The 27,674-nt window shown below is 43.3% G+C and overlaps 1 protein-coding gene across 6 annotated transcripts; it reads left to right on the top strand.

Annotated features, from left to right (window-relative positions):
* Positions 1-234: 234 nt before the first annotated feature.
* On the top strand, positions 235-27,662 carry LRP3 (LDL receptor related protein 3). 6 transcript variants are annotated; one of them, XM_080552739.1, is made up of 8 exons: positions 235-388; positions 3,016-3,143; positions 9,722-9,769; positions 15,595-15,733; positions 23,305-23,513; positions 23,794-24,880; positions 25,824-25,956; positions 26,823-27,662. In XM_080552739.1, exons 4-8 carry the CDS (start codon positions 15,720-15,722, stop codon positions 27,633-27,635), a joined length of 2,256 nt encoding a protein of 751 aa, XP_080408865.1. In that variant the 5' UTR covers positions 235-388; positions 3,016-3,143; positions 9,722-9,769; positions 15,595-15,719; the 3' UTR covers positions 27,636-27,662. The 6 variants fall into 6 exon arrangements, with proteins under 6 accessions (XP_080408865.1, XP_080408863.1, XP_080408864.1 ...); XM_080552737.1 differs by lacking the exons at positions 235-388; positions 3,016-3,143 and adding an exon at positions 4,558-4,866; XM_080552740.1 differs by lacking the exons at positions 235-388; positions 3,016-3,143 and adding an exon at positions 4,926-5,721.
* Positions 27,663-27,674: the final 12 nt, after the last annotated feature.

Genomic DNA, 27,674 nt, shown 5'->3' with positions numbered 1-27,674 from the left:
TAGATCAAGACAGGAACAGTGTTAAGGTCAGTGCAGCAAAGTACCCTTGAGGATTTTCTTCCCTTTCAGGGAAAGTGCGTTTGTCACTAAACGTAAACCCTGTTAAATCCAGCCACGTAGCGTTGTGTGGTGGTGCAATATGAACTCTTGTAAAAAAATAAAGCTAACGGTAAACTAAGCAAGCTTGAGACAAATAACGCATGTTACTACACCTAATGTTTTCTAACCAACTTTTCTTTAATGCCAGATTTCAAAAGAGAACAGAGGTGATGAAAATAGATGGGATTTCAGGCTTGTTTATCTACACGTCTCTATACATGCTACCTTTTATTTGAAACTGATTTATGGAGGAAGAGAGAGAAACGCATAGAAAGAACTTCTGGAAGAGGTAAAATTGAGGTTTTACTTTAAAGAAATCTCAACCAAATTAATGCAAAGAAATAAGCACAAACATGAGCTACAAAAATCAGATGCAGAGGGAACTGACATGGAAAATGTAATAAAAGTGGATGTTGGCAGACTGAGACAGAGATTACTCACATGGACAAGTTAAGGTCCCAGATTATTTTAACATTTTTAGTACTAATATCAATGAAATCCATAATCTTAGTCAACATTGCTAATCATTTTATGATGTCTTCATCTTTATTGCATATTTTTAAAAATAATTTATAATATTTGTTGAATACACTCAGTAAAATTTTATCAGAACTATTTTGGTGGTGTTATAAACATGACTTTGTGTGATCCAATTCTGTCAAATGCAGTAGCATGTGTAATGTGTAACTTCTACTAATGAGTTTCCTACAGCCACATGTTCTGACACTGGATATGAAGTCTTGAAACAGCTCCAGCTATGGTTTAACTTTGTACAACTCTTTTAAAATGATTTTAAAATAATCTGCAAATCATCCTGCAGTGGAACACCTAGAATGGGTTTTACTGATTATATTTTAAAGATGTTTGTGTGGATGTAGTGAGATCATGAATTCCACTGTAACCAATAGATACAGGAACATATGGATATGTAATTTCATATATACTTCTCTAATACATTTATGTGAAGACAAAATGATGTGACTGAAAATTAGGACTCAGAATTTTAAGTTAGTCTTACATGAAGGCCAAGTATAAGGGTAATTCTTAAACTGACTGGATTTTATCTTAACAAGTTATTGGCATGGATAAAAAAGAATGTGCACGTTGCTTTGCTTTCAGCCCTGTATGTCTTTGTTTCAGTGATATGCAAGGATACTATTTAATGGAAATGAGAGATGCACTTTACTCATAATTATCATAAAAAGGGTTAATGTGGAATGTAGAGGTGACTAGATACATTATTTTATTACAATAATAGACTTACTGAGGAAAAACTCTTTTATGACACATTCCATTATTGCTGTTTCAAACCCATAATTTGAAGATTACTACTCAAAAACCCAGACAGAAATGATTTTACAATCATAGGCCCATTAAAGGTTTAAGAATTGTCTGGTTAGATTAGGAAGAATTTAGTTGTAGAAAACGCTGTGTGATTTATTATGCTACTTAAAAAGTGCACAACACATGTGCTTGTAAACCAGGCTGAATGGGCAGAACAGCCAGGTCCTCTCTGTGCTGCGTGCAGGGCCTTCTCACCTCCTGATAAACTTTGTTTGCATCGATCCGCTTATTATTTCTGCATCTTTAGCATAGTGGACATATTTATTTTAACATTCAGTTCTCTCATCCCAAGTAGACAAGACGTGATATTATTGATCCTCAGGCCAATCATCCATTAGGCATCCATTAAGATCCAGAGTGATAGACAGATGTGAATTACAATTATTATAATTCCATCAAAGGGTTGCTGAGATAAGGCCCAAGTCTACAGCTCAGCGAGGATAAGGATCACCTGAACCCTTGAGATATTACTGTAGCCACACTTTATATTGTTGCAATAAAAAGGTCTAAGGCAATATCTCAGTGTGCTGAGAGATGTCCTTTGGTGAACCCTGGTGCTTTCAGGCATTAAAGCCCTTAGCCCTCCATTTCACCACTCTGCCAGAGTTTTTCACTATCAAATAAGAATCAGCAAGAGGGAACTGGAGCCTGTGCTTTGACTTTAATGTGCTTTCTGCAGTCAACATGATCTGCTTCCCGTAGACTCTCCAGAAAGTAGCTGTCACCACCAGCCCTGAAATAGTTTCAGCCTGGCCTGCTGTTTTCTCATCCATTGCTGCCTTTTCTTTCTTATCTGGTGTTTCCTTTCCCGATTTTTAATTTGATCTTTTTCCTTCTTTCCCTGGCCAAAGGTTTCTGCTGAGTGGATTAATTTTAAACAAGATACAGTGCCATGAGAGTAGCTCTGTGGAGTGGTTTTATTGTAGACACGTTTAAAAGAATTTGTTTAACTGAGATATGTGTTTAAAACTGCACTCATGAGCTTATGGGCAAATGAAGATCATAGTTCTAATTAATATTTTAAAACTGTACAGCACCCCAGGCAACTTAAATATGCTTTTCTCTCCTCTTTTAATCATATAAACATTTAGAGTTGTACAGCTGTTTTCCTAGGTGAGGCGTGCATAATTAACAAATACCTGAAATATCTGGATGGGTACCTGGGTGTACATCAGACAGGCATTGTGTGTGAGAAGTGTCATCTTTTACACACCTGAGGGAGGACCTGGGACAGGGCTTGGAAAACCCGGCCCTCCACACAGCCGCTTGCTTCCCTCGCCACGCTCAGTGCTGTTATTCCGCAGGATCATTAGCACTCTTGCACATGGCCTTATCTTTAACCTGACTTGGGCAGTACCTGATCTAAACCTGACTCAGATGACAATGGAAGTAGCACAAAGCTTTCAATGTGTGGTAGCACCTATAACTTATTTTGTTGCATCTTTGTGAGAATCTTGTTTGCAGTGAGGGTGCTACTAAACGGTGATGTTTGCTGGTAGCAAATGCCTGGGCTTTATCCCGGCATCCCGTTTCCTCTTACAAATGTTTGTTGCTTTTCACATTCTTCCTCAGACCATGGCGCTTTTGACAGGCTCACTCTGCCACGTCTCATCAGAGCGAAGAGCTGGACCCAGGCCCCAAGACAGCTGAATAACTGAGTGGGTTTCTGTGACTGCACAGTGCCTGATGCTGCTTGAAGGGTAGGGAGCTATAGCCGGTGCTAGTGACTTCACACATCTCTCATTAGTGCAGTCAGAGCCTAATGTCGAGTGGACAACCCTTAAATATGAATTTTACTTATTGCATTATTTTAGGGGGAAGCTGGGTAAAAATAGATGTTATTGTTTTGTGTTGCTGATTATATTAATCAATTTTTAATACAATGGGAGAGTTTCTGTTGTAAATAGTATCCCCGCAGACTGTATGCCTGCTGTCTCTCATGTGGTACAGCCATAGGATGCAAAGATGCAATTTTTTTCAAGCAGGTAGGGAAAACTTCCTGTGTTTGTAGTGAAATACTGCAAGACCTCACCTCTGCCCTGGAAGATTACACCATGCCAGGTGGCAGAGCCCTCATTTGTGCAGGTTAAGGAATGGTGCTGTCACAGAGTTCTGTGTTGGTAGCTGTGGGCTGAGGTAAGGCGCTGCTCAGCAGGCTGCACAGCTAGTGGCAGGGCAGGGCTCTTGGGGCTTTGCACCTTCAAAGGGAGCAGCTCTGCGGGAAGATGTGGGCTGTTGCCGGGGCTTTGGGGAGGGTGGTGAGCACCTGCCACTTGGAAAACGGGGGAAAGTTCAGGGAATCTCTGAGGTAGAGTTGGTTCATTTCTGTAATTGTTTGCCTGGACAAGATTCTTTCATCATCCCTTATTTTGCTATTCAGCTCATGAAGCTCCCAGTTAACTTTGTGGTCCTGCTGCTCCTCGTGAACTTGTGAGACTTTCCCCCGTGCCTTTGTCCGTTTTCAGGGGAGCACTACGGCCTTACAACGCTCCCCTTGACCCCAGTGCGCTGCGGAGCCTCGCTCCGTTCCCTACACGACCAGCTCACTTCAGTTTCGCCCCCGGCAGGCCGGGAGGCGTCTGCGTCCCGTCCCCCGGGGGCACGACCCGCGGAGAGAGCGCGGCCGGGAGCGGGGAGCTCCGAGGGAAGGGCACGGCAGGCCGGGGCCAGCCCTCTACAAGGGGAACAAGGGGACTGCCGCCCCGGGGGCAGCTCGGCGAGGAAAGGCCGGGCCTCGCCGCCTCAGCGCGGCTCGGGGCCGCTCCCCCGGCAGGGGGGGCCGGCGGGGCGCTGCCTCCCGCCGCGGGGCCGGGGGCTCCTTACAGCCCCCCCCGGCGGGGAGGGCTCGCCATGCCTCCGGGCGCCTCGGCGGCGCGGAGCGGGCCGAGGCGGGGGCCGCGGGTGCCTGACAGGAAACCCGGCGCTGCGCGGGCGGGCTCGGCCCTCGCCTTCCCTTCCGCCGCGGGCCGCGCTCCGCCTGCCGGCGGCCCCTCAGGTGTGCGCGGCGCGGCGCGGAGCGGGGCAGAGCGGGGCGGCGCAGCGCTCCCCTCGCCCTCCGGCCCGGCCGCCGCCGCCGCTACCGCCGCCGCCTCCCGGCGGGCCCGTCACGTGGGGCGGCGGCGCTGCAGCTGCGGTCCGTCCTCCTCCACCTGCCCCGCAGCGCCGGCCGCGGCCATGGGGCTGCGGCGGGAGGCGCCCGCCCCACTGCCGGCTCCCCGGGCGGCGCGGCGGGCCGGCCCCGCCGGCGGCTCGGCGTAGAGGAGAGGAGGGAGCGGAGCTGCCGCGTTCCTCCCGTCCCCGCTCCCCGCCGCGCTGAAGGGCAGGCAGGCGGGCGGGCGGGCAGGCGGCGACCCGCCATGGAGAAGGCAGCGGCCGCGGAGCTCCGGCAGGGCGCGCTGGTGCCGCTCACCGCCATCTGCCTGGGTGAGTGAGAGAGCGAGTGAGTGAGCGGCGGGGCAGGGCCGGCAGCGGGGCGCTGGGGGCGCCGGCACCTGCGGGCCCCGGGGTGTGGGGAGCACGGGGGGTAGCGTCTGGGTGTACACCACCGTGTCCCCGTCCCCGCTCCCCGCAGGGACTCGGGTCCCTCCCGCCGGAGGGAGCCTGCCCCGTGCCCTCGGCCGCGGAGCCCGTGCGGTAGCCCCGCGCGGCGCTTCAAAAATCAACCCAAAAAGTTTAGGCGCCGCCGGTGCCTCCGGCAGGCTGGAACTCGGGGGCGGGCAGCGGCTCCTGCCCGCGGAGCAGGGCGGAAAGGCGTTATTTCCCTCGTCCCCTGCCGTGCTCCGCTCCCCTCCTGCCCTCCCGGCCGCTCGGAGCCAGCGCTCCCCGCCGAGCAGGTGTCGAGCGGCGGCGGCGCGATGAGACGGCTCCCGGCTGTCGGGCTGGCAGCCCCTGCCCGCACCCAGGGGGTTCGTTCATCGGGCTGGAAGCGTTGAACGAGCCGAAGAGAGGCCGCCCGGAGGCACCAGGGCCGGGCACGAAGCGGGAGCTGTTGGACCGCTCCGCTCCTGCCCCAAGTTCCGCTGAACCTGAAGCGCAGCGGGGCTGGGGCTGCCTGCGGCTCTGCCGACAGCTGGCTCCGACAAACTGCTATGGCTCGCGGGAGAAAGATGTGCAAAACCCACTGCTGTTCGCTAAGAAAGCGGATTAGAGTGCATTTTTAATAATCCCTGAGATAGGTGGTGTCCCTTACGTAAACCATCAGAAACGGGTGCCTGTGGCTGGGCTGCTCGCTCTGGTCTTGTACGAGTTCTTTTGACATCAGTGCTTGCCTCGGAAAAGGTAGAAAGTTAAAAGCTGCTCTGGTTACTACAAATATATCTATTTTGACTAACGGAAGTACAACCTAAAAAGCTGTCTGAACTACTAAGTTTGAACAGGGGCTGTAGCTGCTGTTACTTTTCTGCAGAGGCTTAAAGGGATGGCAGAAGTGTGTGCAGCATGAGGGTAATGCCTGCTGTACTGTTTATTCAAAGTTAAGGGAAAGATAAAAGTTTCAGCCATTTCTCTGAATTTCTTAGGTGTTGTTTTTTTCCTGTGGCCTGGTCGGACCTTTGTTAAAGCTTTTGTTATTTAACAGGAATAGCACAATTGTTCTAAAAACGAATAATATATGGTTATTGAAGATCATGTGAATTCCAGAGTTTAAGTGAAAGAGCGCTTCTTGTACTTAGCAGTGGGTAATGTGCAGTTGAAAGTTTGCTAGATTTCTGCTTTCTATGACTTCTAGAATTTCACTGTCTGGCTCTTCTTTTCAGCTGGAATGCTTTATTCCTATTCCTTGCACAACTGACAGTAGTGGAAGTTGAGAAACATGAGAGGTGGGAAGCTTGTCAGGTATTCTGCTTCAGCCAACCCTAAGAATATAATAACGCTGCCGCTTTGACTATGTTGTGTTTTACTTCCTGCTTGTCTGTCCCTTCCAGTCATCTTTACTTTTTTACTTTTCTTTTTTTTTTTTTTTACTTTACTTTCAGTTCCTGCCCTCTTGCTTCTCCAGCCCTGCTTTACTTTTACTTTTTGTTCTCCCGGAGGCTTTATGTGCTGTTTGGTGTCTGTATAAACGCGCTGCCACTGACCATTGCTATGTGTGACCTCAGCTGTACACCGCTGCTCCAGAGACTGGAACTGGGTTTGTTGCAACTGTTCTTCCGTAAGGCCATTTCATTTCTCATTCTTGAGAAATTCTGGAGGGCATAGAAAGTTACCTAACAGGGAAATGATCAAAACAGCAAAGTCAATGTCTGTCCTGCTTGTGGGAAAAGACAGGTAGCTGTCATTTGGTTCAGAGGCGCCAAGATGCAAATTTCTCTTCTGATACAAATAACTGCTTTCCCAGCTGAAAACTTCACCCTGGCAATTACTTAGCAATCCAAATGAATGGCACAGTAAGTTTCCTACATGGAGTTCAAGCCAACTGAACTGCTTCTGTTCTTTTCTTGCTTTCCCGTAATTCTACCCAACTGTTATGAAAAAGAGCACCTAGAAAACTTTCTGGCATACCCCTGGTCTCTCACTGGTTTTGTTTTGATGGAATTTTAATTTGACAAGAGGTGAGAAAACCAGCAGGGAATGGCTGTTCTTTCTTTTGGGCCTCTGAGAGCTTCAGAAGGTGCTGGTTACAGCGCTCGTGCGGTTTGAGTAGATGATGGTTTTGAGTGTTACTGAGAGCGAGGAAAGCAGATGTTGGGGAAAGTACCCAATGTGAAAGACCTTTATTCTGAAGAACTATTCTTGACTGCTGGCTTCTTAGTGTAAAGGAACTTGAAAATGAAAGGAAACTTGCAGTGACAGCCAGTAGATGTTTTGTATTTGCATAGGTGAAAGAGCATTTCTGGGGGGTGTCTTTTTTTAGTTGCATGCCAGGCCTGGCGTGCAGTGCTGCTTATAACTCTGTCTTGCTGGTTGTGAACTGGGGCTGCTTGTTTAGCGGTGCTCAGAAGAAAGTACCGTGGCTCTGAGTCATCCGGTTCCGCTCTGTCAGGCCCTTGTCTTCCTGCTGCTTATTTCCATTTAAAGGGCATGGGTCCCTTGGTCAGGCTTGTGAGGAAGCCTCTGCTGGGGAGCTCATGTTCTGTTACTTTGGGGAGGTTCAGGTAGGAAATGTGGAAAGGCTGCAGGGTGCTACTAACAGACCCTGGCATTTCCATGCCTCTCAAACAGTCCCTTCAGTCCTGGCTGTTAACAGTGTTGCGGAGTACATTCCTCTACTTTCTTTGGAGCAAAATATTTTAATTTTCATAAAATCAAATTAGCGACTTAACGACTGGTTAATTTATTCTCAGCCTTTATGACTAAATTACTATGGTTACAGGAGTAGCGGTGCTTTAATACCGCGTGAGGGAACTGTGTGTTGCTGCTACTGCTGCGATCCCAGGTCTGTCACGTGTGGACTCGCAGCTTTGTCATGGAGCTGACTTGGGAAGCAGAGCAGGAACCTGGGACAGGACCGGGGGATCGCTCCTAGGTGCGCTTGCTGACCTGCCGGAGCGAGCTGGCGCTGCGAAACAAAGGAAATAATTACATAGCACGTTGTCATGATCGTGTAACAAATGTTGCTGGTCATTAATTATGTAATAAAATCAGTGCTATTAAGGTCCTTTGAACATAGTGTTAATGCTTATTAGCACAAACCTGCAGCTCGAGCCTGGTTCTTCTCAAGCCACAGCGTACGTATGCTGTTATTCAGCTCCTGTCCTTCCCTTGTGTGCTGCTAAAAAGCTCGTCCATCCTGCAGCTGTTTAGAAGGAGCTCCCCTTGTGTTTCTGGTGATGCCCCCTTGCCAGTAACATCGTTCCTCTGTGAACGGTGGCACTGGGAGCAGTTGTTCTCTGCTTCGTAGGGCCTGGCCTTGGCTGAGGTGCGCAGCAGTCTGCGTGCCTGCCTGCGTGGAGCGCTTGGAGCTCTGGCTTTGGAAAGGAAAAATTGTGGACGTCCAGGTGTAAGCCATGGCACGGGTGCTGCAGGCGTCTCAGCTGCAGGAATTTGCTAACAGAGCGAGTCCACAAGTGAGTGAAAGCCGCGCGTGGACGACTCGCAGTGGCAAGCCGAGGGTTGGTTTTAGCTTTTCCATTTTCAGCCCTTGAGTGCTAGGTACTGTCTTTCTCCCGTGCTGGTTTAAGTCCTACCAGAAGGTGGTTGGAGCAAAGGACATTGTCTTGTGATGTTTGGGCAGTATCTAAGACAATGGGGGCCTGTATTCAGGCATCCTGCTCTGGTACGTAAATAGTATTAATTGCCAGTAGCTTCCCAGTGACTGTTGGAAACAGGGCCAGTTTCTGTTTCTATTTTCTCCTATTGTTCTTTTTTTAATGATTTTTTTTTTTTTTACTAAGTGCTTGCTGACAGATCAGCTATAGAAGGATTTAGGACTTAACACATGCAAAATAAAGCCAAAGGGTGTGCCTGGCTGGGATGTTGTGAATTAAGTTTTGGTAACCTTTTAAACCTTCCTAATTTGCTTTAACATTTGTCATGTTATTAATAAGCTGTCTGTGTAGATTACGGAACGCTGCTGAGATGAGAGCAGTTAGTGAAGTGCACTGTAATCATTAGAGAAGTGCCTTGAAGAATATATGGGGAAACTCTATGGAAGTACATCTTAATACGGAAAAAACATCTTGGCAGTAGCCCTTCTTATCAGATCATTCTAATGATACATATATTGTGAGGGGAAACATCCAAGAAAAGAGTATTTAGAGACTAATTTGTAAATCAGCTGTGCATTGTAAGCACCACCTTATCCTATTTTGATTTTGCCAGTGGACCTTTTTGAAAACTTCATTGCTGTTGATTAGTCAAGTTAATCATATTAGCATTTGCAGCTTATTTTCAAGGTGACATTTACCTAAGAGGAACAAACTTTGCTTTATTCAGAGGGGATGTATTTAAAGGTAACAAGCTCGTTAATTATTTTCCAGCATTTAAGCAGGTAAAGTGACTAGCTGTGATTATGAATGTTTTAGTGTAATTGTTCTTCTGTCTTCCGCGATTAAAAAAAACAACAATCCCACAGAAGACAAGAGAGAGGATTGGCAGTTATTTCTGTTGGTAGCATATTTGACAGATACTAAACTAACATTGTGTGTTGCCTTTTTATAGCCACAGTGAAGGATAGGAGTTGATTTATGTGAATTTTCAGTGTAGATAAGCTAAGTTCTTGTTGGAAGACTGCAATATATTTGTATTAACGCTGCAGCAAACACTTAGAAATGGTTGACTACTAACTGCCACCCTGTGCCACTGGAACTTGTATAAACATTATTTTTCTGTCTTTACACAGTGAATCTCTTCTTGACTGGGAAAATAGAGAGTGCTGTTACCTCATTAGGTAAGGCATACTTTTCTTATTTGTGTTTATTGTTCTTTTGAAGTTGTTACTGTTTCTTTGCCATGTGAAGAGGTCTTTAAACAAAACAGTATGACCTTTGCTTGAGAGAGAGTAACAGTGACATTTTAGGAAGCTCAGAACTTTGAAGTCTTGCTGGACTGGTTATTGGACTCCATCGGTGTCACTGTGCTAGAAAAAACTCTTAAGCTTGAGGCTAAGGTCACAGTATGTGCTGATTTGTTTGGGGAAAAATCTCTGTTTAGGAAACATGCCTGGGAATATCAAGCTGGGGACAGTGGCCCATTCCCTGAGGAGCTAAAACCAGAATGTTAAAAATGTCTCATGAATCTCAGAGTGGAAATTCAACCAGAATCATGGCACTGAGTGTAATTTTCTTCTCTCTAGCAGTACTGTAGCTTACTAACATTACTGGAGCGTTATAATCAGGGTCCTCTTAGTGATAAGGGTCTTCTTGTGCCTGCCAATCCACAGTCACGTTGTTAGACATACTTTATGCCCGAAGAGGTTGTGACTTAAATTAAAACAGAATAACCAACTATGGGAAATAGGAGGAAAGGAAATGGGGAAAAAAAAGCTAATTGTAAGGCAGTGGTTTGATTAATGTGGGAATTGGAGCATGCCAGTCAACACGGGGGTTTGAGAGAAGATTTAAATCAGGAAAGGGTAGTAATTTTGTGAGTAGGTGACTTCCTTAGGCTTAGCTTGGGGGGAGCTTGATGCACCACGTAGGACATTTGTTGTTTGCAACACTGTATTTCCATTCCTTCATTGGAAAAAGTCTAGAATGTGACCTATGTCCCAGTCTGTTCTGCCTGAATTGTTCTTTGCTTTGGATGGAGTCTGGCATCCCTTGGCTGTGTGGTATATGGGTTTATGAAGTGTAACTTGAGTAATTATACGGTGGCTGACCTAGGCTGGTGATACTACCTCAGCCTGAAATACGTAACGCTTCATCCAGTGGGCACTTCTGCTTTCTAATGCTGATCTTTTGCTGGAAACAGAGTTGTAATGTTTCACTTTTATTCTTTTAAGTATAGGAAAACCTTAGAGTACTGTAGCCTTCATGTTTTCTTGTCCTGATACAGCTTTGAGTTATTCTGTCTCTTGGCAGTGTAACTGGAGCAGGGTGAAAAATGATCATAAAAGGTCATTGCAACAGTGTGATTCATGTCCAGCTTCTCTTACCTGTGCGGTGGAGGATAACGGGTTAGTATGGTGCAGCTGTAAGGCAGATAACCCTGTTGGGAATCCTCTTGCAGGGGATGTTCCTCAGGAGCCCTGATAAAAGTGGGGAGGGATATTCGCTGTCCTAAGCGTGCCCTGACAAAGCAGCTATTACAGATTTGATCTCTACAGTAAGGCATAGCGGCGTTTCTCTTCCGAAAGCTACTAATAGCAGCAGTAATGAGTTCTGCAGAGCATGGGCCGAGCCACCATCTCAGCTGCATTGTACGATGACTTCAAGCCATTAAAGCTGCTGCTGCTGCTGGAAGGGAGCAGCCCTCCCACTGCGTCCCCTTCCCCGAGCTCAAGGTGAGCCAGTCGAGCCTGTAGGACCAGCAGAGCGCCAACTCAGGTTTTGTCAGACCAGTTGAACCCTCGGGCTGTGCCTTCGCTGGTTCTGGGCTCGGGGGCAGCAGCAGCCAGCTGTGAGACTGGAAGAAACAAAGGGGAGTCTTCAGGCCTTTCTGTCCTTACAGCTGTAAGGGGGCTGTGTTACCAACGTGTGCAAGCACTCCTTGAGGAAGCACTTAGAGAACTTAGGGAGAGCTTTCTACCAGCCTTGAGGCAGCTACTAGGGAGGCGTTTGTTGCCAAATGTTAATTTTTCAGAGAAAGTTCCTTGTGGCAGGTGCAAACCATCCCTTATCCTGGAGCAGATGGTTGGGCTGTGTCATCTGTGACTGGGGCAGACCCTGGGCCATCACAGAAGGGTGCAAAACGGTAGGATTTATTTTCTGCTGGGGTCATCTGAAAATTTATTCCTGCTCAGTTTAGTAACCCCAGCACAGTTTGTGCTGTCCTCTGGTGGAGTTCAACGTCTGTTCTGTTATAGTTACTTTTGCAAAAAATAAGAGCGATGTTATTCATGTAATGTTATGGAAACTTTCTTGGAAGTTTTTAATAGCAAGAAATAGTGGCATATTTAACTAGCAGGGAGAATTTACTGCTGTTTACAGTATAAGAAATCCATTTAATCATTACAGAAAGAGCCTCATTAAGATTTATGTCTGCTTGACGGAAACTCTGAACTCAAACCTCTTCTGGCATTGAAAGGTTGTTTTTTTTTTTGTTTTTTTTTTAATCTATAAAAGATTCATTATTGTTTGTCTTCAGGATATGTATATTTTTAAAAACCATCTCAGTAGGATTTTGGTGAGTTGGTTTGTGTGTCCAGGGATTGGTATTTTCTTACGTCATGCTTTTTCAATACTCCAGAACGTGGAAAACATGAGCTGTTTTGGGCTTTCTGTAATCTGGGTTTTCAGTTTGTTTCTAGGTTTGTGCATAAAGGCACAAACATTTGTTGTAAAAAAGTTGTCACTGTTCTTGTTGTGCATTGTCACAGATAAGACCTTCCGAATCCAGGAGAGTGCCTTTCTATTTAGAGACTTCCCTTTTCCTTTAGATGTTTTGGCAGTTTGAAAAGACTTTTGTTCAGTTCCCTTAAGGTATCCCGCTGTCATGCTGAAGCCCAGCGTACTAACACAATAGTTCAGGCAGGTATGTGGTTCTCTGTGCTTCATGGCCAGGAACTGAGAAGGGAATTGAGGCTCCTACATTGACACTGAAACCCCAACAGTATCAAAATGTGCCCTTGTGGTTTTTCTGTTTTCGTGCCAGCACTGAAGGCTTTGTTTAGTGCAGGTTTTTCTTTCAAAATAAACCTGTCATTTATGTAGGTGAAAGAACAGCCGCTCTAAAGCAGCGTGCGAATGCTTCACCTTGTCTACCACACAGCAGTCCGTGCACAAGGAGGAAAGAGGCAGAGACAACTCGTTAGGAAGGAGATCTATTGATCTATTGCAAATGCCATAATGATGAGCATTGATGAGAAATGAGAGGCATCAAAGGCATATGGCAAATGAAGTGAGGTTTGGGTAGACAGAATAGTAGTTCTCTGTGTGTGTCCCCTCCCCGGTTTGCCCCAGTAGGTTCAGAGGACTACGCACACATCCTTAAAATAGTGTAAGTATGCTTCGGCAGTATGAATTAAATGTAGTGGTCCATTCAAATGAGGAGTCTTCATGGGAGCAAAGCAGTTGTCCTTTTAATTTTGTGCAGGGTGAGTCTGAAATGCTTGTGTGTCGGAAGGGTAAAACCATGAGAAGAAGATACTGAGCAACAACAACCACTGCGGGATGAACCGCCCAAAGTGGTGTGTGGTGTGAGTGCAGCCCTCACCATGCTCATTGCTGCAGATTTTCACAGCTGCAATGCTGCTGTTAAAATAGAAAATCTTTTTGTTTTATCTGTTTTTCTTTTCGTGTCCCATGTTTGTAGCGGATGTGCAGTGTTAGTAAGAAAAAGTGTTTCTCACTGAGAAACTGTCATGTTGCCTCAGATCCACCGCCTAGGAATTAGGGAACTGTACATTGCTGCAAAAGAAAAAGCTGCTAGTGACATTCCTTAAGAAAATCTGGGATGTGTCAAATAACTATTGGTCTTTGTAAATGCCTTCTAGAGCTCAGGAGCAAGTATTTAGGAAATAAAGGCTCTGCTAAACTTCAGTGATGAATGTGAGTGAACGTGCTCGTGTGAAGTCGCCAGTGTGTCGATGGCACCTCCTCAGATAGAAGCTAAAATGAGCTTTGTGTAGCTCTTGGTTTTGTTCTCTGCTCTGATGCATACACTGTCAGCAGAGGCTATTAATCCAGAGCAGTGGTTGGTACAAGGGGAACAGAAATATTTGCAAAGCTGTGCTGGAAGCCTCTGGATATAGTGCTGTGTGGTGTGTTTGTTCTGTTGGCTTTGTGCATACTGTTTCCTTCCCATTGAGAAGTTCTGGTAAGCTGGCAGTTATGAAATGCAGTCTTCCAGCTCCTTTATGTGGTTGCTAGCTCTAGGTCCTCGCATGCTGCTACTATATGTTTATGCAGTGACAAGTGTGTGGAGGAGCACATTTGAAGGCCTGAGTAGGCTGATGTGGTGTGTGTAATGAAACAGATCAAGAATGTAGTTGAAAAATCCTGTGGATCTTATATTTGCTTTTATAATTCTGTAATTGCATCTTTGTATTTTGTCAGTGTCTAGTGTGGAGCCTCTCTGGTCTTAGAAATGTGCTAACAAAGATTTTCTTGTATTTTTTTATAACTGCTTTGCAGCAAAATATTTGTTTGGAAAATAGCTGTTTACTTGTGTCTATGTATTCTGTAAGTTTCTGTGGTCTTTGAAACTAGGAGGAATTATGTACATACGTTTCAGTGGAATGCCCTGCTTGGAGGGTGAAAATAATGGCTTTTTATATGTTTTGCCTCAGGTAGGTTACTCACCTCATGCTTTTTATATTCCTGTGGCTCTCACTTCAAAAGTGCTTACTGTGAACAAACAGAGTAGTGCCAGGCACGGGTTTACCAGGGGGGAAGCTGCAGCCGGGCCCTGGCCCCATCCCCAGCCGAGCGCTCTGCAGGCAGCCCTGCACCTGCCTCCACTGCAGCTGAGCGGCTCTGCCAGCACAGCTTCACCCCGTCCCTCCAGGGCAGCTGATCCTGGTCCTGGCTGTGGATCAAAAATGATGTGTTTGTGGCTGAATTTTTAGCAACGCTGCAAGTCTGTGATTTGTGGCGTGGTGTGTTCTCTGTGTTGTGTCCTCATACACGTCATGTGTGTGCATGAGGAAACCTCAGGTGTAGGCATCCTTTTCTTCATCGGCACCTTTTATGTCTGTGAGAAATAGAACTTGTCAAAAATTGGAATATTATGCTGCAATCCACAAGTCATGCTCTAGATAGTCATTTGATTTAAAAATAGTTTTAAAAATATATTTGGAGAAGGTTCAGAATAGCTATTGCATTACACAGAATTTCCCCGCTTGTAGTCTACTGAGAGTACATCTTCCCAGCAGAAGAGCCTTCCCTCTTGTCCTTGGAACATTTCACTTTCATTTCTGAATTGCTTAATTACGAATTATTCGTATTTGATGTAGCTTTAATTGGTCTGCTCTTTTCCATAGGAAGATCTGAAAGGACTTTGAAAATATAGAGCTTTATTTAGTCCTGTTTGCTACTTTCCCTGTCTGGAAAACTTCTGCTATCTGTGGGAGTTCAGAAAGAATTTAGAGTACTGAGGAATTCTCAATGAAAACATTTGACGTCAGAGTCGAGTTTACACTTTCTCTTCTTTTGCTGGGGATTTTTTTAACCGTTACAAAGTCTTTGGGTCTGTCTGTTAGGAGAATGAATGATGCGGCCAGGAACAGACTATAGGAAAAGGAGGTTCTAGGTATTTACACTGACTGTGGATCTTCTCCAGTCGGTGAGCATCATACCCAGGCTTTTGGGAGCTGGTTAGAAGGATTTCTTTGTTACATCCTCTTGGCAGATCCATGCAGTAATATTGATTGTAGCCTTTGGTAGATTCATACAAGGTTATTGATTGATCTTGCATTGAAATGCAGGTTATGCTTACCTGTGCTTCAAGTGGATGTTTTAATTAAAAACTGGGGCAGGGAAGAAAGTAGTAAAAGGATGAAACTATTGCCTCTCATTTGTCTGCAATCCCCAGAAATCGATGAAAGCTCTTGTAGCTAATGGGTGTTGTTGATTAGGTGAAGCATTAATAATATTTTTTCCCCCTTATTAACAGCTGCTTGCAGTGGAGAACTTGAACAGCACACAGAGAGACGGGGAGTCATCTATAGTCCTTCTTGGCCACTAAACTATCCTCCAGGTGTAAACTGCAGCTGGTACATTCAAGGAGATCGAGGAGACATGATAACAATCAGGTATGTTTTGTGATATTCCGTATGGATAACAGATTGCTTTGCTGAAATGAAACAGCGTGAGTTCTTATCTGATATACCAATATCAGAGTGTTTGTCAGGGCTACTGAATGCTTGGGGAGGATGGAAGCTGTACTTGATCACACTGGAGCATGGTTGCAGGTTGCCCACCTGCATTTTAGAAATGTTCCACTATCTTGTTTCTGTGGGTTACTCCTGACATCCATTATTATATATGCAAGTCATTCGTAGTCTTCTAATTTATTTATCTGCACAATACCTGTGTGAGATTTCATCCACCTCTGGTAGATGAGGAAGTGGGAAACAGTGATATATTTACTCACATTAAGTACTCACCTTTCTCTTCATTGCCTATAAATAGGAATAGGTGAAAGCTATGAAATCTGGAGCAGCCTCAGCAGGGTGTGGTGTTAAGATTTTTAGTTCAGTGGGATGTTTAAGATTCTTAGAGCAAAAAATGGCTTTTTCTCTAGTGTCTTGAAATGCTGCTGTATTTAATTGTCAGATGAAGATAATCATTACTTACTGTTACTTGTTAACCAAAAGACACATGCTTTTTTGCCTAATATTTATTTCCAACAGAATTAAATAATAGTTAGAATTTGTGGCACAATTTCAGCCCTTTATATAAAAATGCTGTTCAGAAAAGACTAGAATGCATTACAAATGGTTTGTTAAGAATTTTTAGGCTATAATATAAGCATAGTGTGAATTCGTTTAGTTTCATTGGGCTAATTGTAGTATTCTTCTCAAACCTAGAATGGCTTATTAAAAAAAAAAAAAAGAAAACCTAGGAAAGGTTTTTTGTTTGATTTTTTTTTAGTACTGTTGTATTTGACACCATCTGCTCATTCTTTGCTCAGCTGCTTAAAAGGACTGCAAACCTCTTCAACTGCAGATGCTCAGCAATTAAAAACAAATCTGCCACAGATGGAATAATAGGAGGGCTCCACCATCCGTAGTTCAAAATAGGAACTACTCATCAAAAGTAAGGAAGTAGATACCTGCCAGCATTTGAGATCCATAAATAGAAACACGCTTTTAAACCCCATTAAATTGTATTGGACTTGGGGAATTTGTTTCAAAGCAGAGATTGTTGGAAGCTCTGAGGAAGCATACAAATGAGACACAGGACTTGGCTCTGGAGAATAGTACTGCAGTTTATGCTATGAATACGTCTCATAGCTCCCAGTCAGAATTAGGATTCTCTTCTGCAAGTGTGGATGTGATAGAGGCTAAAAAATTGAAGGAAAGCAAGATGAGGAAACTGGTAATAAAGCATACACAGTTCGAATGTGTGCAGCAGCAATATAGTTTTGAAAGATTTCTTTTTAATGGGTTTGTTTTCTGTCAGTGGATACACAGCCATATCCTGCCCTCATATGCACATGCAAACAATGGGGGCTATGTGTTTACATCCTAGGGAGTAGTTTGCCTTGTGGGTAACAGACGTGTTGTAGTGCTACGTTTCTGACTATAAATGTACTTGGAATGACTCACTCCAGTGTATGAAATGCAAAACGTTACAGCATCTGAGGATTTCTTTAGAAGGATGTAGCCCTCATAACGCCAAGGGCGTAAAAGCAGGAGCTGACTTCCCTAGGCTAGCATGACATAGGCAAACTGGCAAACAGGGTTCAAATGCAAACATTTTTTTCCTCTCGGGGAATGCTACGCTTCTTGTCCTAGCAGTGTGCTGATAGGAGCATAAAAGAGTAGCTTTTCTAATTTTCCTAGGAAAATCAAACACATTTCTTGTGATAAGATCTGGATTTTGACAGGTTGTTTAAAAATAATAAAAAAGCAAAAAAAGCAAGCTACCGCCTTTGTGTTATGTTATACTGAATGCATTTCCCTTGATCTTGAATTCTCATTGACGGTAAGACAGCAATGTTATATAAGCAGCATATTTGGGATACAGCAGGAGTCGCTAAGAGATAAAATTGCAGCTGAAAGTAGTTGTGATTTCTAAAACATTTGCAGTCAGTGGTCATTTTTTATAAACCTGTTATTCAGCAGCTTTTAATAGAACAGTACCCAGATCTAGATGTGGATGTAAGATGCTGTCATCTGTGGACACGTGTCCTTTAGAAGCTTTGTTAATATCTGCCTTTCATGTTTGTATTGATTTTCTTCATATCCTCACATTTCCATGCTTACTGTTTTACTTTATAGTTTACTTTTTTTGAATCCTTGGGAGAGTCTTCACAGGAACAGGAATTATGTTTTCTCTTGTTTTTATCTCTGTTAATTCTGCACGTTTCCCTACTTTCTTCCAAGTGCGTGTGTTTGATAGAATCATGCTGTAGAGATCAGAGAATTAGCATGTAGCTACTATTTTCTAGAACTATATTGTGTCACTTTATATTCAGATAAGCAGTCTACTAGTTATTGTTTTGGAAACTACTCAATTTTTATCTCCTTTTCTCTAGTTTTAGGTCTTATTTTCACAGGGGACTACATAAAATCATGTAAGATGAGACAAAGATGTCATATGCAGTAACTACCTTTTTGGACTGTCCTTTACAGGCTTTATTATGTGTATGTTTCCTCACATCTGAGAAAAGGATTGTTTTTGTTTAGCATCTGATTCTTGCAGTTAACACAGATGTGGGCACAGTATAAATGAATTACTTTTTATTATAGAAATTTATGGGACCGAGAGTAAAATGTGCTCCATGTTCAGAATTCAGGATAAGAGTAATGAGAAGTGATCTACTTAGTGACCCACTCAAGCTGTTTCTTAGTAATTGAGGGGGGAGATCACCTTTGCTGGCTTTCAATTCAGTGATTTGCATCATTGGCTTTGGAAAAAATACCATCTGAGCTTCAGGTTCTGAGTAAAACCAAGGCCTGTACTTGTAAAGGCTTGATGGTCTGTATTTATACGACAAATTCAAGGGACTGCTTTGTATTTTACTTACTGAACTCACAGTGTTTCAGAATTTGACATTAACGGGAAACACTCATGACAGCCATGTATCTAATTAAGTTGCATGGGCTCAGCTTTTTGAAGAAAAACAGCCTGTGTCTCCTGCCCGAGGTTACACGATTGGTGCTTGGGAGTGGGGAGCAGAATAGAGCTTTCCTGACTTCCAGGGCCTTGTGCTTCAGTGGTTAAGCAGAAGTTTTTAATGAGCCAATTAAGTCATCAGTTGTTCGCAGTCTGCACTTGCTGTGAAGAGGTTGGCAAATAGAAGTAACTTTTCTTGCTTAATTGGCCAGTCTGTTTTAGTTTGGGACTGTGCTCTACTGATCTACCCATAATATTTATTCTCCAATTTTTTAATGAGTTTAGAGGGCCAAATCGGACTTTTTTTTGTTCCTACTTTCATTCAGATTTTACATCTGCTGAGCCTTCAGCAGTTTACAGTTTTTTGTTTGTATTTATGATCATCCCATGCATGTCTTTTTACAATTAAGAGTACTTTTCTTCCCCAGCTTTAATCTGTAGTTGCTCATGCTTAAATTACTAAGAGTGGTAGGGAATTCCTTGCATTATTTATAGAAGTACTTTTCTTTTTCTAGCTGCTATTGCTCCTTTCAGTGCAGATGGCAAAAAGAGCTTATCTCTGTTTAGCATTAGTTTTGCAGGTGACGTGGTTTTTTTCTTCCTTACAGAGCATAAATGACTATTTATGATAAGTTGGTTTAGTGGAATTCTTTCCAGAAATGTAAATACTTGACAGTTAATAGGAAAATATAATTGTAGGCTACTGTTGCTTCATTTGAGTAACATATTTTTTCAGTAACATACCACTGAAAGAGAAATTAGATGATTTTACCTATTTCTGCTACTCTGTAAAAGCAGATTGTGCTATTTGTCAGTTCACATTGAGTTGTTCTGATACTCAGGGTTTGAATAATCCCAATGTTTAATGGACTATTCTTGTACTTCTGTATACAATTATTTTTTTTAAAGGAATTAGGTGCAGAAGAGATTTTCTCCCTTACTTCTACTCTACACCATCAGTCATGGTGTAGATGGCCAACTGCTGGGCTGATCCTTTTGGCAGAAAAATTTGCATTACAGTTTGAGAAAATTCAACTGAATAAGTAAATGTTCCCGTGCTCTATTTTGTGGGTAGCAGGATTAAATTATTCTTCAGAAGACTGTAACAGCAGCACTAGATCTAATTACAGATGATGAAAGAAGTGGAGTAGCAGAGGTTGAATGCATGATTCAGAACTCTTAGGTAAAATAAATCAGTGAGCTATTTAATGTCAGATTAATATGGGAGAAACTTCTGACACAAAACCTTGTTGCAAATGGGTTATAAAGTGAAAACCAATTTGCTCTATTTCTACATGCACTCATTTGTATACATGTTATTTCATACTTTGTCATAAAGGAGTGTTTTTTCTTGGGAGGTTGGTTGATGGCTCAGTCAAATATATTATGTTTTTGGACTTGCTTGAAATCACCGTCAATTTGTACGGGGCAAAATTGGCTTCCACTGACAATAATATAACTTAAAAGGATGCTGGTGGAAAATTGTTATAGAGTGACAATGCCTTAAATCAAAGAATAATTTGTTCAAATAAGTCTGTTGATTATAGTCTGTGTGAAGTAGAACAATTGTTTTGACTTTGCTTTTGCCGTCAGAAATTTTATAACTGCTATGGCATCTGTTGTATATAAAACTTTACATCAAAACTAGAACGCTTATATTTCAGAGAAATTGCATTTATTCAATGGTGTTTCAAACTTTCAAACACACCATTGTGTGTTTAAGGTGCTTACTAGTTCTAGAAAAGGGGTCATTCTTGTGAATATTCTGTATCACTGCTTTTTAAATACCAAGGCATTTGTTTCAGTAACTCATGCATCACTCTGTGTTGGTGTTTTCAGAGGGGCTGTTAAAGGTGATACCTTCTTGCAAGTATATTCTGCCTTATCACCCATGTACTCAGATGGTTTTGTGGCTAAAGCTTGGATTTCTGAGTGAAGAAGTTTGGGATTCTGTTCTGAATCTCAGATCCACAGCTGATGCTTGGGAAAATCAGTTATCCTCTGTATGCCTGTGCCTTTACTTCAGAAAGTGGGACTAAAGTTTATTCTTCATCCTCACCTCTTCCTCACCCTTCATAATAAACTGCCCTTCTCCTTTATTAGCAGTGTACAATACGATGTTCTCAAGGTGCAAACAGATGTATTGTTAATTATTTACAAATACAAGCTCTCTGGATATATTGCTCATTTGCAAAAGAGATTGTGAACAAGGCATTCCAGTGTAGCCGACTTTTTTTTCTTCCTTATTGTGAATCTTAGAAGTGTTAATCCTTTTCTTTTTGTTCTAGGGAAAAGGTCCACATTTTAAGATGCAGACAACTTCTTATATAGGCAAATTCTCCTCTGGGTTTGATGGATACTTACCTGCAAAAAGTAAAAGTAGCTCTTTTCAGCAGAGTGGTGAAAATGAGTGAGCCGTGAGACCTGGTGGGAGTGCTGGGAGCTGGGCAGGGTAGGCGAACAAATTGTTTAGCTCTGTAAGGTTGTTCCTGGTACATCTGAAATCTCTATAGAAGATCAAAAGATGTAGTAAATGATCTTATTTGTCTTGCACAAGCATGAGTTTTTCTGGTTATCCCCCCACCCACCCAGCTGTGAGTTTCCCTTACTTGATTTGGTGACTGACTGTTCCCTTTACTTACAAATTTTGTTGGGAAGATAGATATTTCTAATACTTGCCAAAAAAGTCTTCATGACAAGAAAACCCTACAAATAATTCCCCAAGTGAATGATAGAAACCCTTTTTAATACTGAAATACTTTAAAGAAAGTGAAACCACTGTGGTAGCTCATTAAGGCTGTCTCAAATCTCTTGCAAAAGACTTGAAGTGGGAAGCAGTAGTTTCACAGCTGCTTTGTATAATTCCTTTTCATGCTGTGGTGCCAGTTTGTACACTTGGTCATTAAGAAGTTTTTGCAGAATGCCTGGGACAGAGGTGTTCTTTAGTTTACCTTTACGTGGTTGAATACTTCAATCTTTTTATTCTGACTGGAGTCATCTAAAACTTCCTTGCAAAATTTGCTGATTTCAAAAGCTTGATGAGATTGCTTATAGCAAAGAATTAGGTACTGTGGGAATATTTCTCCCAAGTTGGGAACATACATAGAGCATGATAGAAGAAAAAAAGTTAGAAAAGAGGAAGGACAAATTTGTGTGTGACAAGTTGTTGGACATCTTTTAATTTAATGCTTTCAGGGCTCTCTTACTTTTCAATATGTTCCTGATAGCTTTTTTGTGTGCAGAGTTTCCAAGTTGGTATATTTTGGCAGAACCTTCAGGTGTGTGTAGGCTGGGACTCCTGCTTAAATGAATTGCCTACATCACACAGTTGCTGTTCTTTCCCTTTCACCATCAAAGAGCAAGATCTGGGAGGCGGCATTAACAGCCTTTTGTAAATACCCCGCGATAACAGAAAATTATCTTTTGTTTATCTTTTTCAAATAATTCCTCTTCTATGTTGGTGAGAAATCCTTTGTGGAAGAAGATCCCTATTTTATAGCAGCTTTTCAGTCTTTCTGATTTTCTTTCCAGGACTTTGCATCAAGTATGCACAGACTTCTACCAAGTTAATTGTGTGTAGCTGAGTTATGTGAAAGAGGAACAAAACACATTTCTAAGTGTCCTGAACAGTGTGCCCTTTCATAATGAGCTGTGCTTCTCTGTGCAAAGCTATTGTCACTGCAGATTACTGAATGCAAATGTAATCTGTTCCATCAGATTGAACAAATACCCCGTGTGGTTCCTGAGCTACAGGTTAGGGAGCATTATTTGTTTGTGTTCGGTGTTCTGCAAACAGTCGGGCACCTCGTTGCCCTAGGTAAGCTGCTATTGATTAGCCATTGGGCTTGGGTCAGCAGAAGAGCTGGATGCTTGACTCCGAAAGGTTATAGGCTCATTCGCTCTGCATTTGCATTCCCAGAAAGGGAATATTTTAGTCTAAAGTAGTCGTAAATAATGGTAGAGTTAGAGAGACTTCGTTCCATTTGCACTGCTTGCTGTTCACATCTCTTCTTGTCTTCTCCCTGCTCATCCACAGCTTGGAAATTTGATTTTTGTCTCAATTCTTTGTCCCCTTAGGGTTCTTTGTACTGCTCCCCATTGCTCTTTTTCCAAGACAGTAGTTTCCCATTTCATTCCATTGTTTAATAGATTTTAAGCTCAGAAAAACCTGAAATGATTTAGTCTGTCTTCCATATAATGGATTTTGGACTTGTGCTTTTACTTGGATTGGCGTTTTAGGAAGCAGTTTTGTTTAAGGGCTCTGAGTGAAAGAGGATTCATCCTTTCAGCTTTTGGAGCCATGTGGCATGCTGTTTATGCCATTGAGATGGGTGCTTTTCCAAACTGGGGGAATTTGAGTGCTATGTTTATATGTACTCAAGATGTTGTAGGTGTTTCATTATCTTTGAATGTGATTTCTTTATGTCAGCATTGCTTGGTGCAGAAACTCAACTGATACAGTCTGTTTTTTTTTTCCTTCTCTGTTTAGTTTGTTCCAGATACAAGTCTTTTGTTACTTGTTTTCTTTTGTTCCTAACAGCTTTAAGAATTTTGATTTGGAAGACTCTCAGAAATGTGCAGTAGACTGGTTGATGATCGGCCCATCTTCCAAGAGAGAGGAGTACAAAGTGTGTGGATCTTCCATCCCTCCATCTTTCATCTCTGCAAGGGATCATGTTTGGATATTTTTTCACTCAGATGCATCAAGCTCAGGACAGGCTCAGGGATTTCGCCTTTCTTATATTAGAGGTAAAACCGTACAGTTTTGTTAGCTTCACTTACACTCTCTTTGGTAAAATTTGAAGACAGTAGTGGTTTTTTGTTGACAAGATTCATGTGCCAGTCTTGATGACTGTGTTAGTTAGCATGTTAACAATATTTTTTCCACTTAGCTTTTAACGGCGCTCCTGAAGTCTGCTGGCCTGACCGACTGATTTGTGACACACAGGGGTGTAGACGTTAAAAAGTGACATCAGATGGTACCAAAAGTTTCGATACTGACTTTTTTTCTCCTTGTCCTCTTTCACAGGAAAGATCGGTCAGGCTGTGTGCCAGTCAGATGAATTCCACTGTGCAAATGGAAAGTGTATTCCCAGTACTTGGAAGTGTAATTCCATGGATGAGTGCGGGGATAACTCGGATGAGAGGAACTGCACTGTCCCTCCGACAGAGCCTCCGTCCAGCATCTGTCCCTCAGGAACATTCCAGTGCAGCGTAGCCCACTCCACTAAGTGCTTGATGAATGAGCTGAGGTGTAATTCCGTTAAGGACTGCAGTGATGGTTCAGATGAAGACAATTGTCCCGATCTTTCCTGTGGCAAAAGGCTGGGTAATTTTTATGGATCTTTTGCTTCCCCAGACTTATTCCGTGCTGATCACAGCAGATCAGACCTTCGTTGCACATGGTACGTGGACACACAAGATAATCGGCATGTTTTGTTGCAGTTTGATTTACAGTTAGGCTACAACGACTACGTAAAGGTATATGATGGCATTGGAGAGAGAGGTGATAAATTATTGCAAACATTTTCGTATCACAACAACAGGCATTCGGTGAGCGTGGAGTCATCAAAGGGCCAGCTCACTGTTTTGTATCATGCCCGCTCCAAGAGCACTGGCCACGGGTTCAATGCAACCTATCAGGTGAAAGGCTATTGCCTCCCTTGGGAACACCCCTGTGGAAGTGATGAGGAGTGTTTCACAGACAAGCAGCATTGTGATGGCTGGTGGCACTGTCCAAATGGCAAAGATGAGGAGAACTGTCCAGCTTGCCAGAAGAATGAGTACCCATGTGAAGGAAACAGCGGGCTTTGCTACTCAATACTTGACCGCTGTAATAACCAAAAGAACTGCCCAGATGGCTCAGATGAAAAAAACTGCTTTACTTGCCAGCCAGGAAACTTCCATTGTGGTACAAATCTGTGCATCTTTGAGACTTGGCGCTGTGACGGCCAAGAAGACTGCCAGGATGGAAGTGACGAACATAACTGCCTGGTGATCGTTCCCAGGAAGGTCATCACAGCTGCTCTGATTGGGAGTCTTGTGTGTGGCCTGCTGCTGGTGATAGCACTGGGTTGTGCATTTAAATTATACTCTCTGAGGACCAGGGAATACAGGTAAGCACCTTGTTTTTATGATGCTTTAATATCTGGCATTTTTTTTTTCTTTCAAAGAAAAGGAAGTCAATTGTTAACTGGGGACTTTGGAAAAAACTGTGAAATCAGAGAAATTGATGACAATTAAGTAGTAGTCACCACATTGGGCTTAGAGAAGAGTAGTCAAGATTTTCAGAAGTAGGGGAATATTAGCTCTTTTGTCATCTATGGGAAATATGTATTTATTGTGCAGCCTGGCAGAACCTGAAACTAAAACAAATTGTTCTGAGAAATTTCCTTCCCTGCCTGTGCCTGTGTTTTGTATGTTTGTGCAACTGTGGTTTTGCCCTTCAGGAGAAAGTTGTAAGGGGCTTTCTGATGCCTCTCTCTCATCACATGCACCAGCTTTGTGCCATGCTGCTGACAACATAGTGTTTTCAGCACAGTGTGCTTTCTGTTCTCTCCTGATCAAATGTGCCTGATGAAGGAGCTGGAAAAAGCCACCGTGCTATGTTGGGAACCTCTGGACCTCAGTTCTGGCAGGACAGCCACAGGTCTGCAGCTGCAGGCCTGACCATTCTGTGTGCTTGTTCCAGTGCTAAATGTTGTATTTTCCAAAAATAACCTTTGGGTCCTTGCTGAACAAGTTAACTCTTTTATTGGAGTAAGTGAACAAGGTAACTTTTTTATTGGTGTATGTTTTCCAATATGGAAAACCTTCAGTTGCCACAGACTCCAAACCAGGACTGCACCAAAGTACTTGCTGATTTGATTCGCTGTTACTGTTATTCCTTTTTGTTTATTTTAGCATGCTGATACGATTGTCATGGAGCCCAGATAAAGGTTTACCTTTTAGCTGCTAGTGCGAAGCCCTCTGGGCTGTTTCTGTGCATTAATGTGAGGGGAGGCAGGACAAACTGAGTGCCCTTCTGTTTTTTTTTCCTCACTGTGTTTTCATTTCCAGAGCATTTGAGACACAGATGACACGACTCGAAGCAGAGTTTGTGCGGCGAGAAGCTCCACCTTCCTATGGGCAGCTGATAGCACAAGGGCTCATCCCCCCAGTTGAAGACTTCCCTGTGTACAACGCATCACAAGTACGGAGACATGAGTACCAAAGAACTTAGCAGTAGCCAAACTACTATAAGTTAGATAGAATTGATCTGGAAGTGTTTCCTTTGAATAGGAATGAAGCTATACTAATTATATGGAAGCGCTCTTACAAAAATGCGTGTTCTACTTTGAGGTGAAGAACCATGGTTGCATATCTTGGTGCTGTGGATAGTTTTGAACACATTAAACGTGTTTGCTAGGGAACAGCAGTGAGATAAGGACATGCTGTTTTGCTGTATATCGAGAATGAACCAGAAATGGAGGTCAGAAAGTCAACAGAAGAAAAGGCTTTCCAAGCTGAAACTGTAAAACTGTCTGAAGTGATAAGAAAATTCTGCAGTTATTTTTCACTTAGAAATACATTAAACTGGGAAAACATTAAGTTATATTTCACTGCTGAGTTCTCAAAAATCTTCCTCGCCGCATCAAAAATTACCCACTGTGATACAGTTCCCAGTGCGATAAAGCACCTGTAGTTTTTTAATCAGTTGTAGAAGTATTTGAGTTAGTCTTTCTTCTCTGTTGTTGTCATCAGGTTTTGAGAATCCTCTGCTTGTTGCTGATGACAGAGGGATTGGTGGCTGTAGTCTGGTTCTTTGGTGGTGATCTGATAGCAGGTGTGGAGCATCTTATTAGGCAAACAAGTAAAGATTAAGCTCGTTATGGACACTCTTTAAGGATGAGTGTTTCGGTAAAGGCAGAGCACTGTTAATGGTTCATGAAAAAATATAAATTTAACATGGAGGCACGTGGTTCTAGCCTGAGAGTTCTGGTAAGAGGGAGATATTAGTGAACAAGCCTTAGGAGAAGTCTTTTGAGTGTGTGTAAAATCAGTTTCTGTCTGTTACAGGCCTCTGTGCTGCAGAACATCCGAACAGCCATGAGGAGACAGATGAGACGTCATTTGTCAAGACGAAGCTCATCTCGGCGGCGCCTTGGCCGACTCTGGAACAGACTCTTCCACAGGCCTCGGGTGAGAGGACAGATCCCACTCCTGACACCTGCCCGCACTTCACAGACTACACTGGGTGATGGAATCATTAACCATGCTGAAGGGACTACTAGGAGTCCTCCACCTTCACCCGAGGGACCTAATTTACAAGCAGATGCCCATGGCCACGCCAGGGGCCTACAAGAAGCTGGATGTAGCAGCTTGCAGTCAGAGACTGAAATCACAGAGCCATCACCTTCGAATGTCTTACCGAGTACTTGCACAGCTGTACACGCAGAGCCTGAGACTGGACATGCTGATAAATCTTTAGGTGCTGAGACCTCTGGCAGTGAGCTTAAGCAGCCCAGTAAAGTGGATTCAGGAAAGGCTTTCAGAGATCCTTTGTCTGAAAGTGTTACAGAAACGATCCATGGCGGGTCAGCATCCAGGAGGACTGTCCCAGAGGGCAGTAATTTAAGTAGAAGTCATCCGTTGAGTGAAGAGCCATGTAGGTTGCCCTTAAAAAAGTGGGAGTCTGCTTATTCAGACAGCCCTGTGAATGTTCATATCCAGGTCGATGGACAAAACCGGTGTTGCCCTAATTCTCATCGGGAGGAGCCTTTGGGTATTCATGCGGCTTGTTGCCATTCTGTGGAAGTGCCAATGTTAGAGTCCTCAACCCCCCTCTCTGAAATCAATACAAGTGATGATGAATCTTTACTTGTTTGCTAATAAAGTCTTTTGTTTTGGCCCTGTAAATTTTGTAACTTC

Source organism: Anser brachyrhynchus (assembly GCF_964034855.1).
Source record: "Anser brachyrhynchus genome assembly, chromosome: 12".
NCBI classification, from domain to species: Eukaryota; Metazoa; Chordata; class Aves; order Anseriformes; family Anatidae; genus Anser; species Anser brachyrhynchus.
Note: the sequence above shows the minus strand (reverse complement) of the source record. Positions and strands in the feature narration are given on the sequence as shown.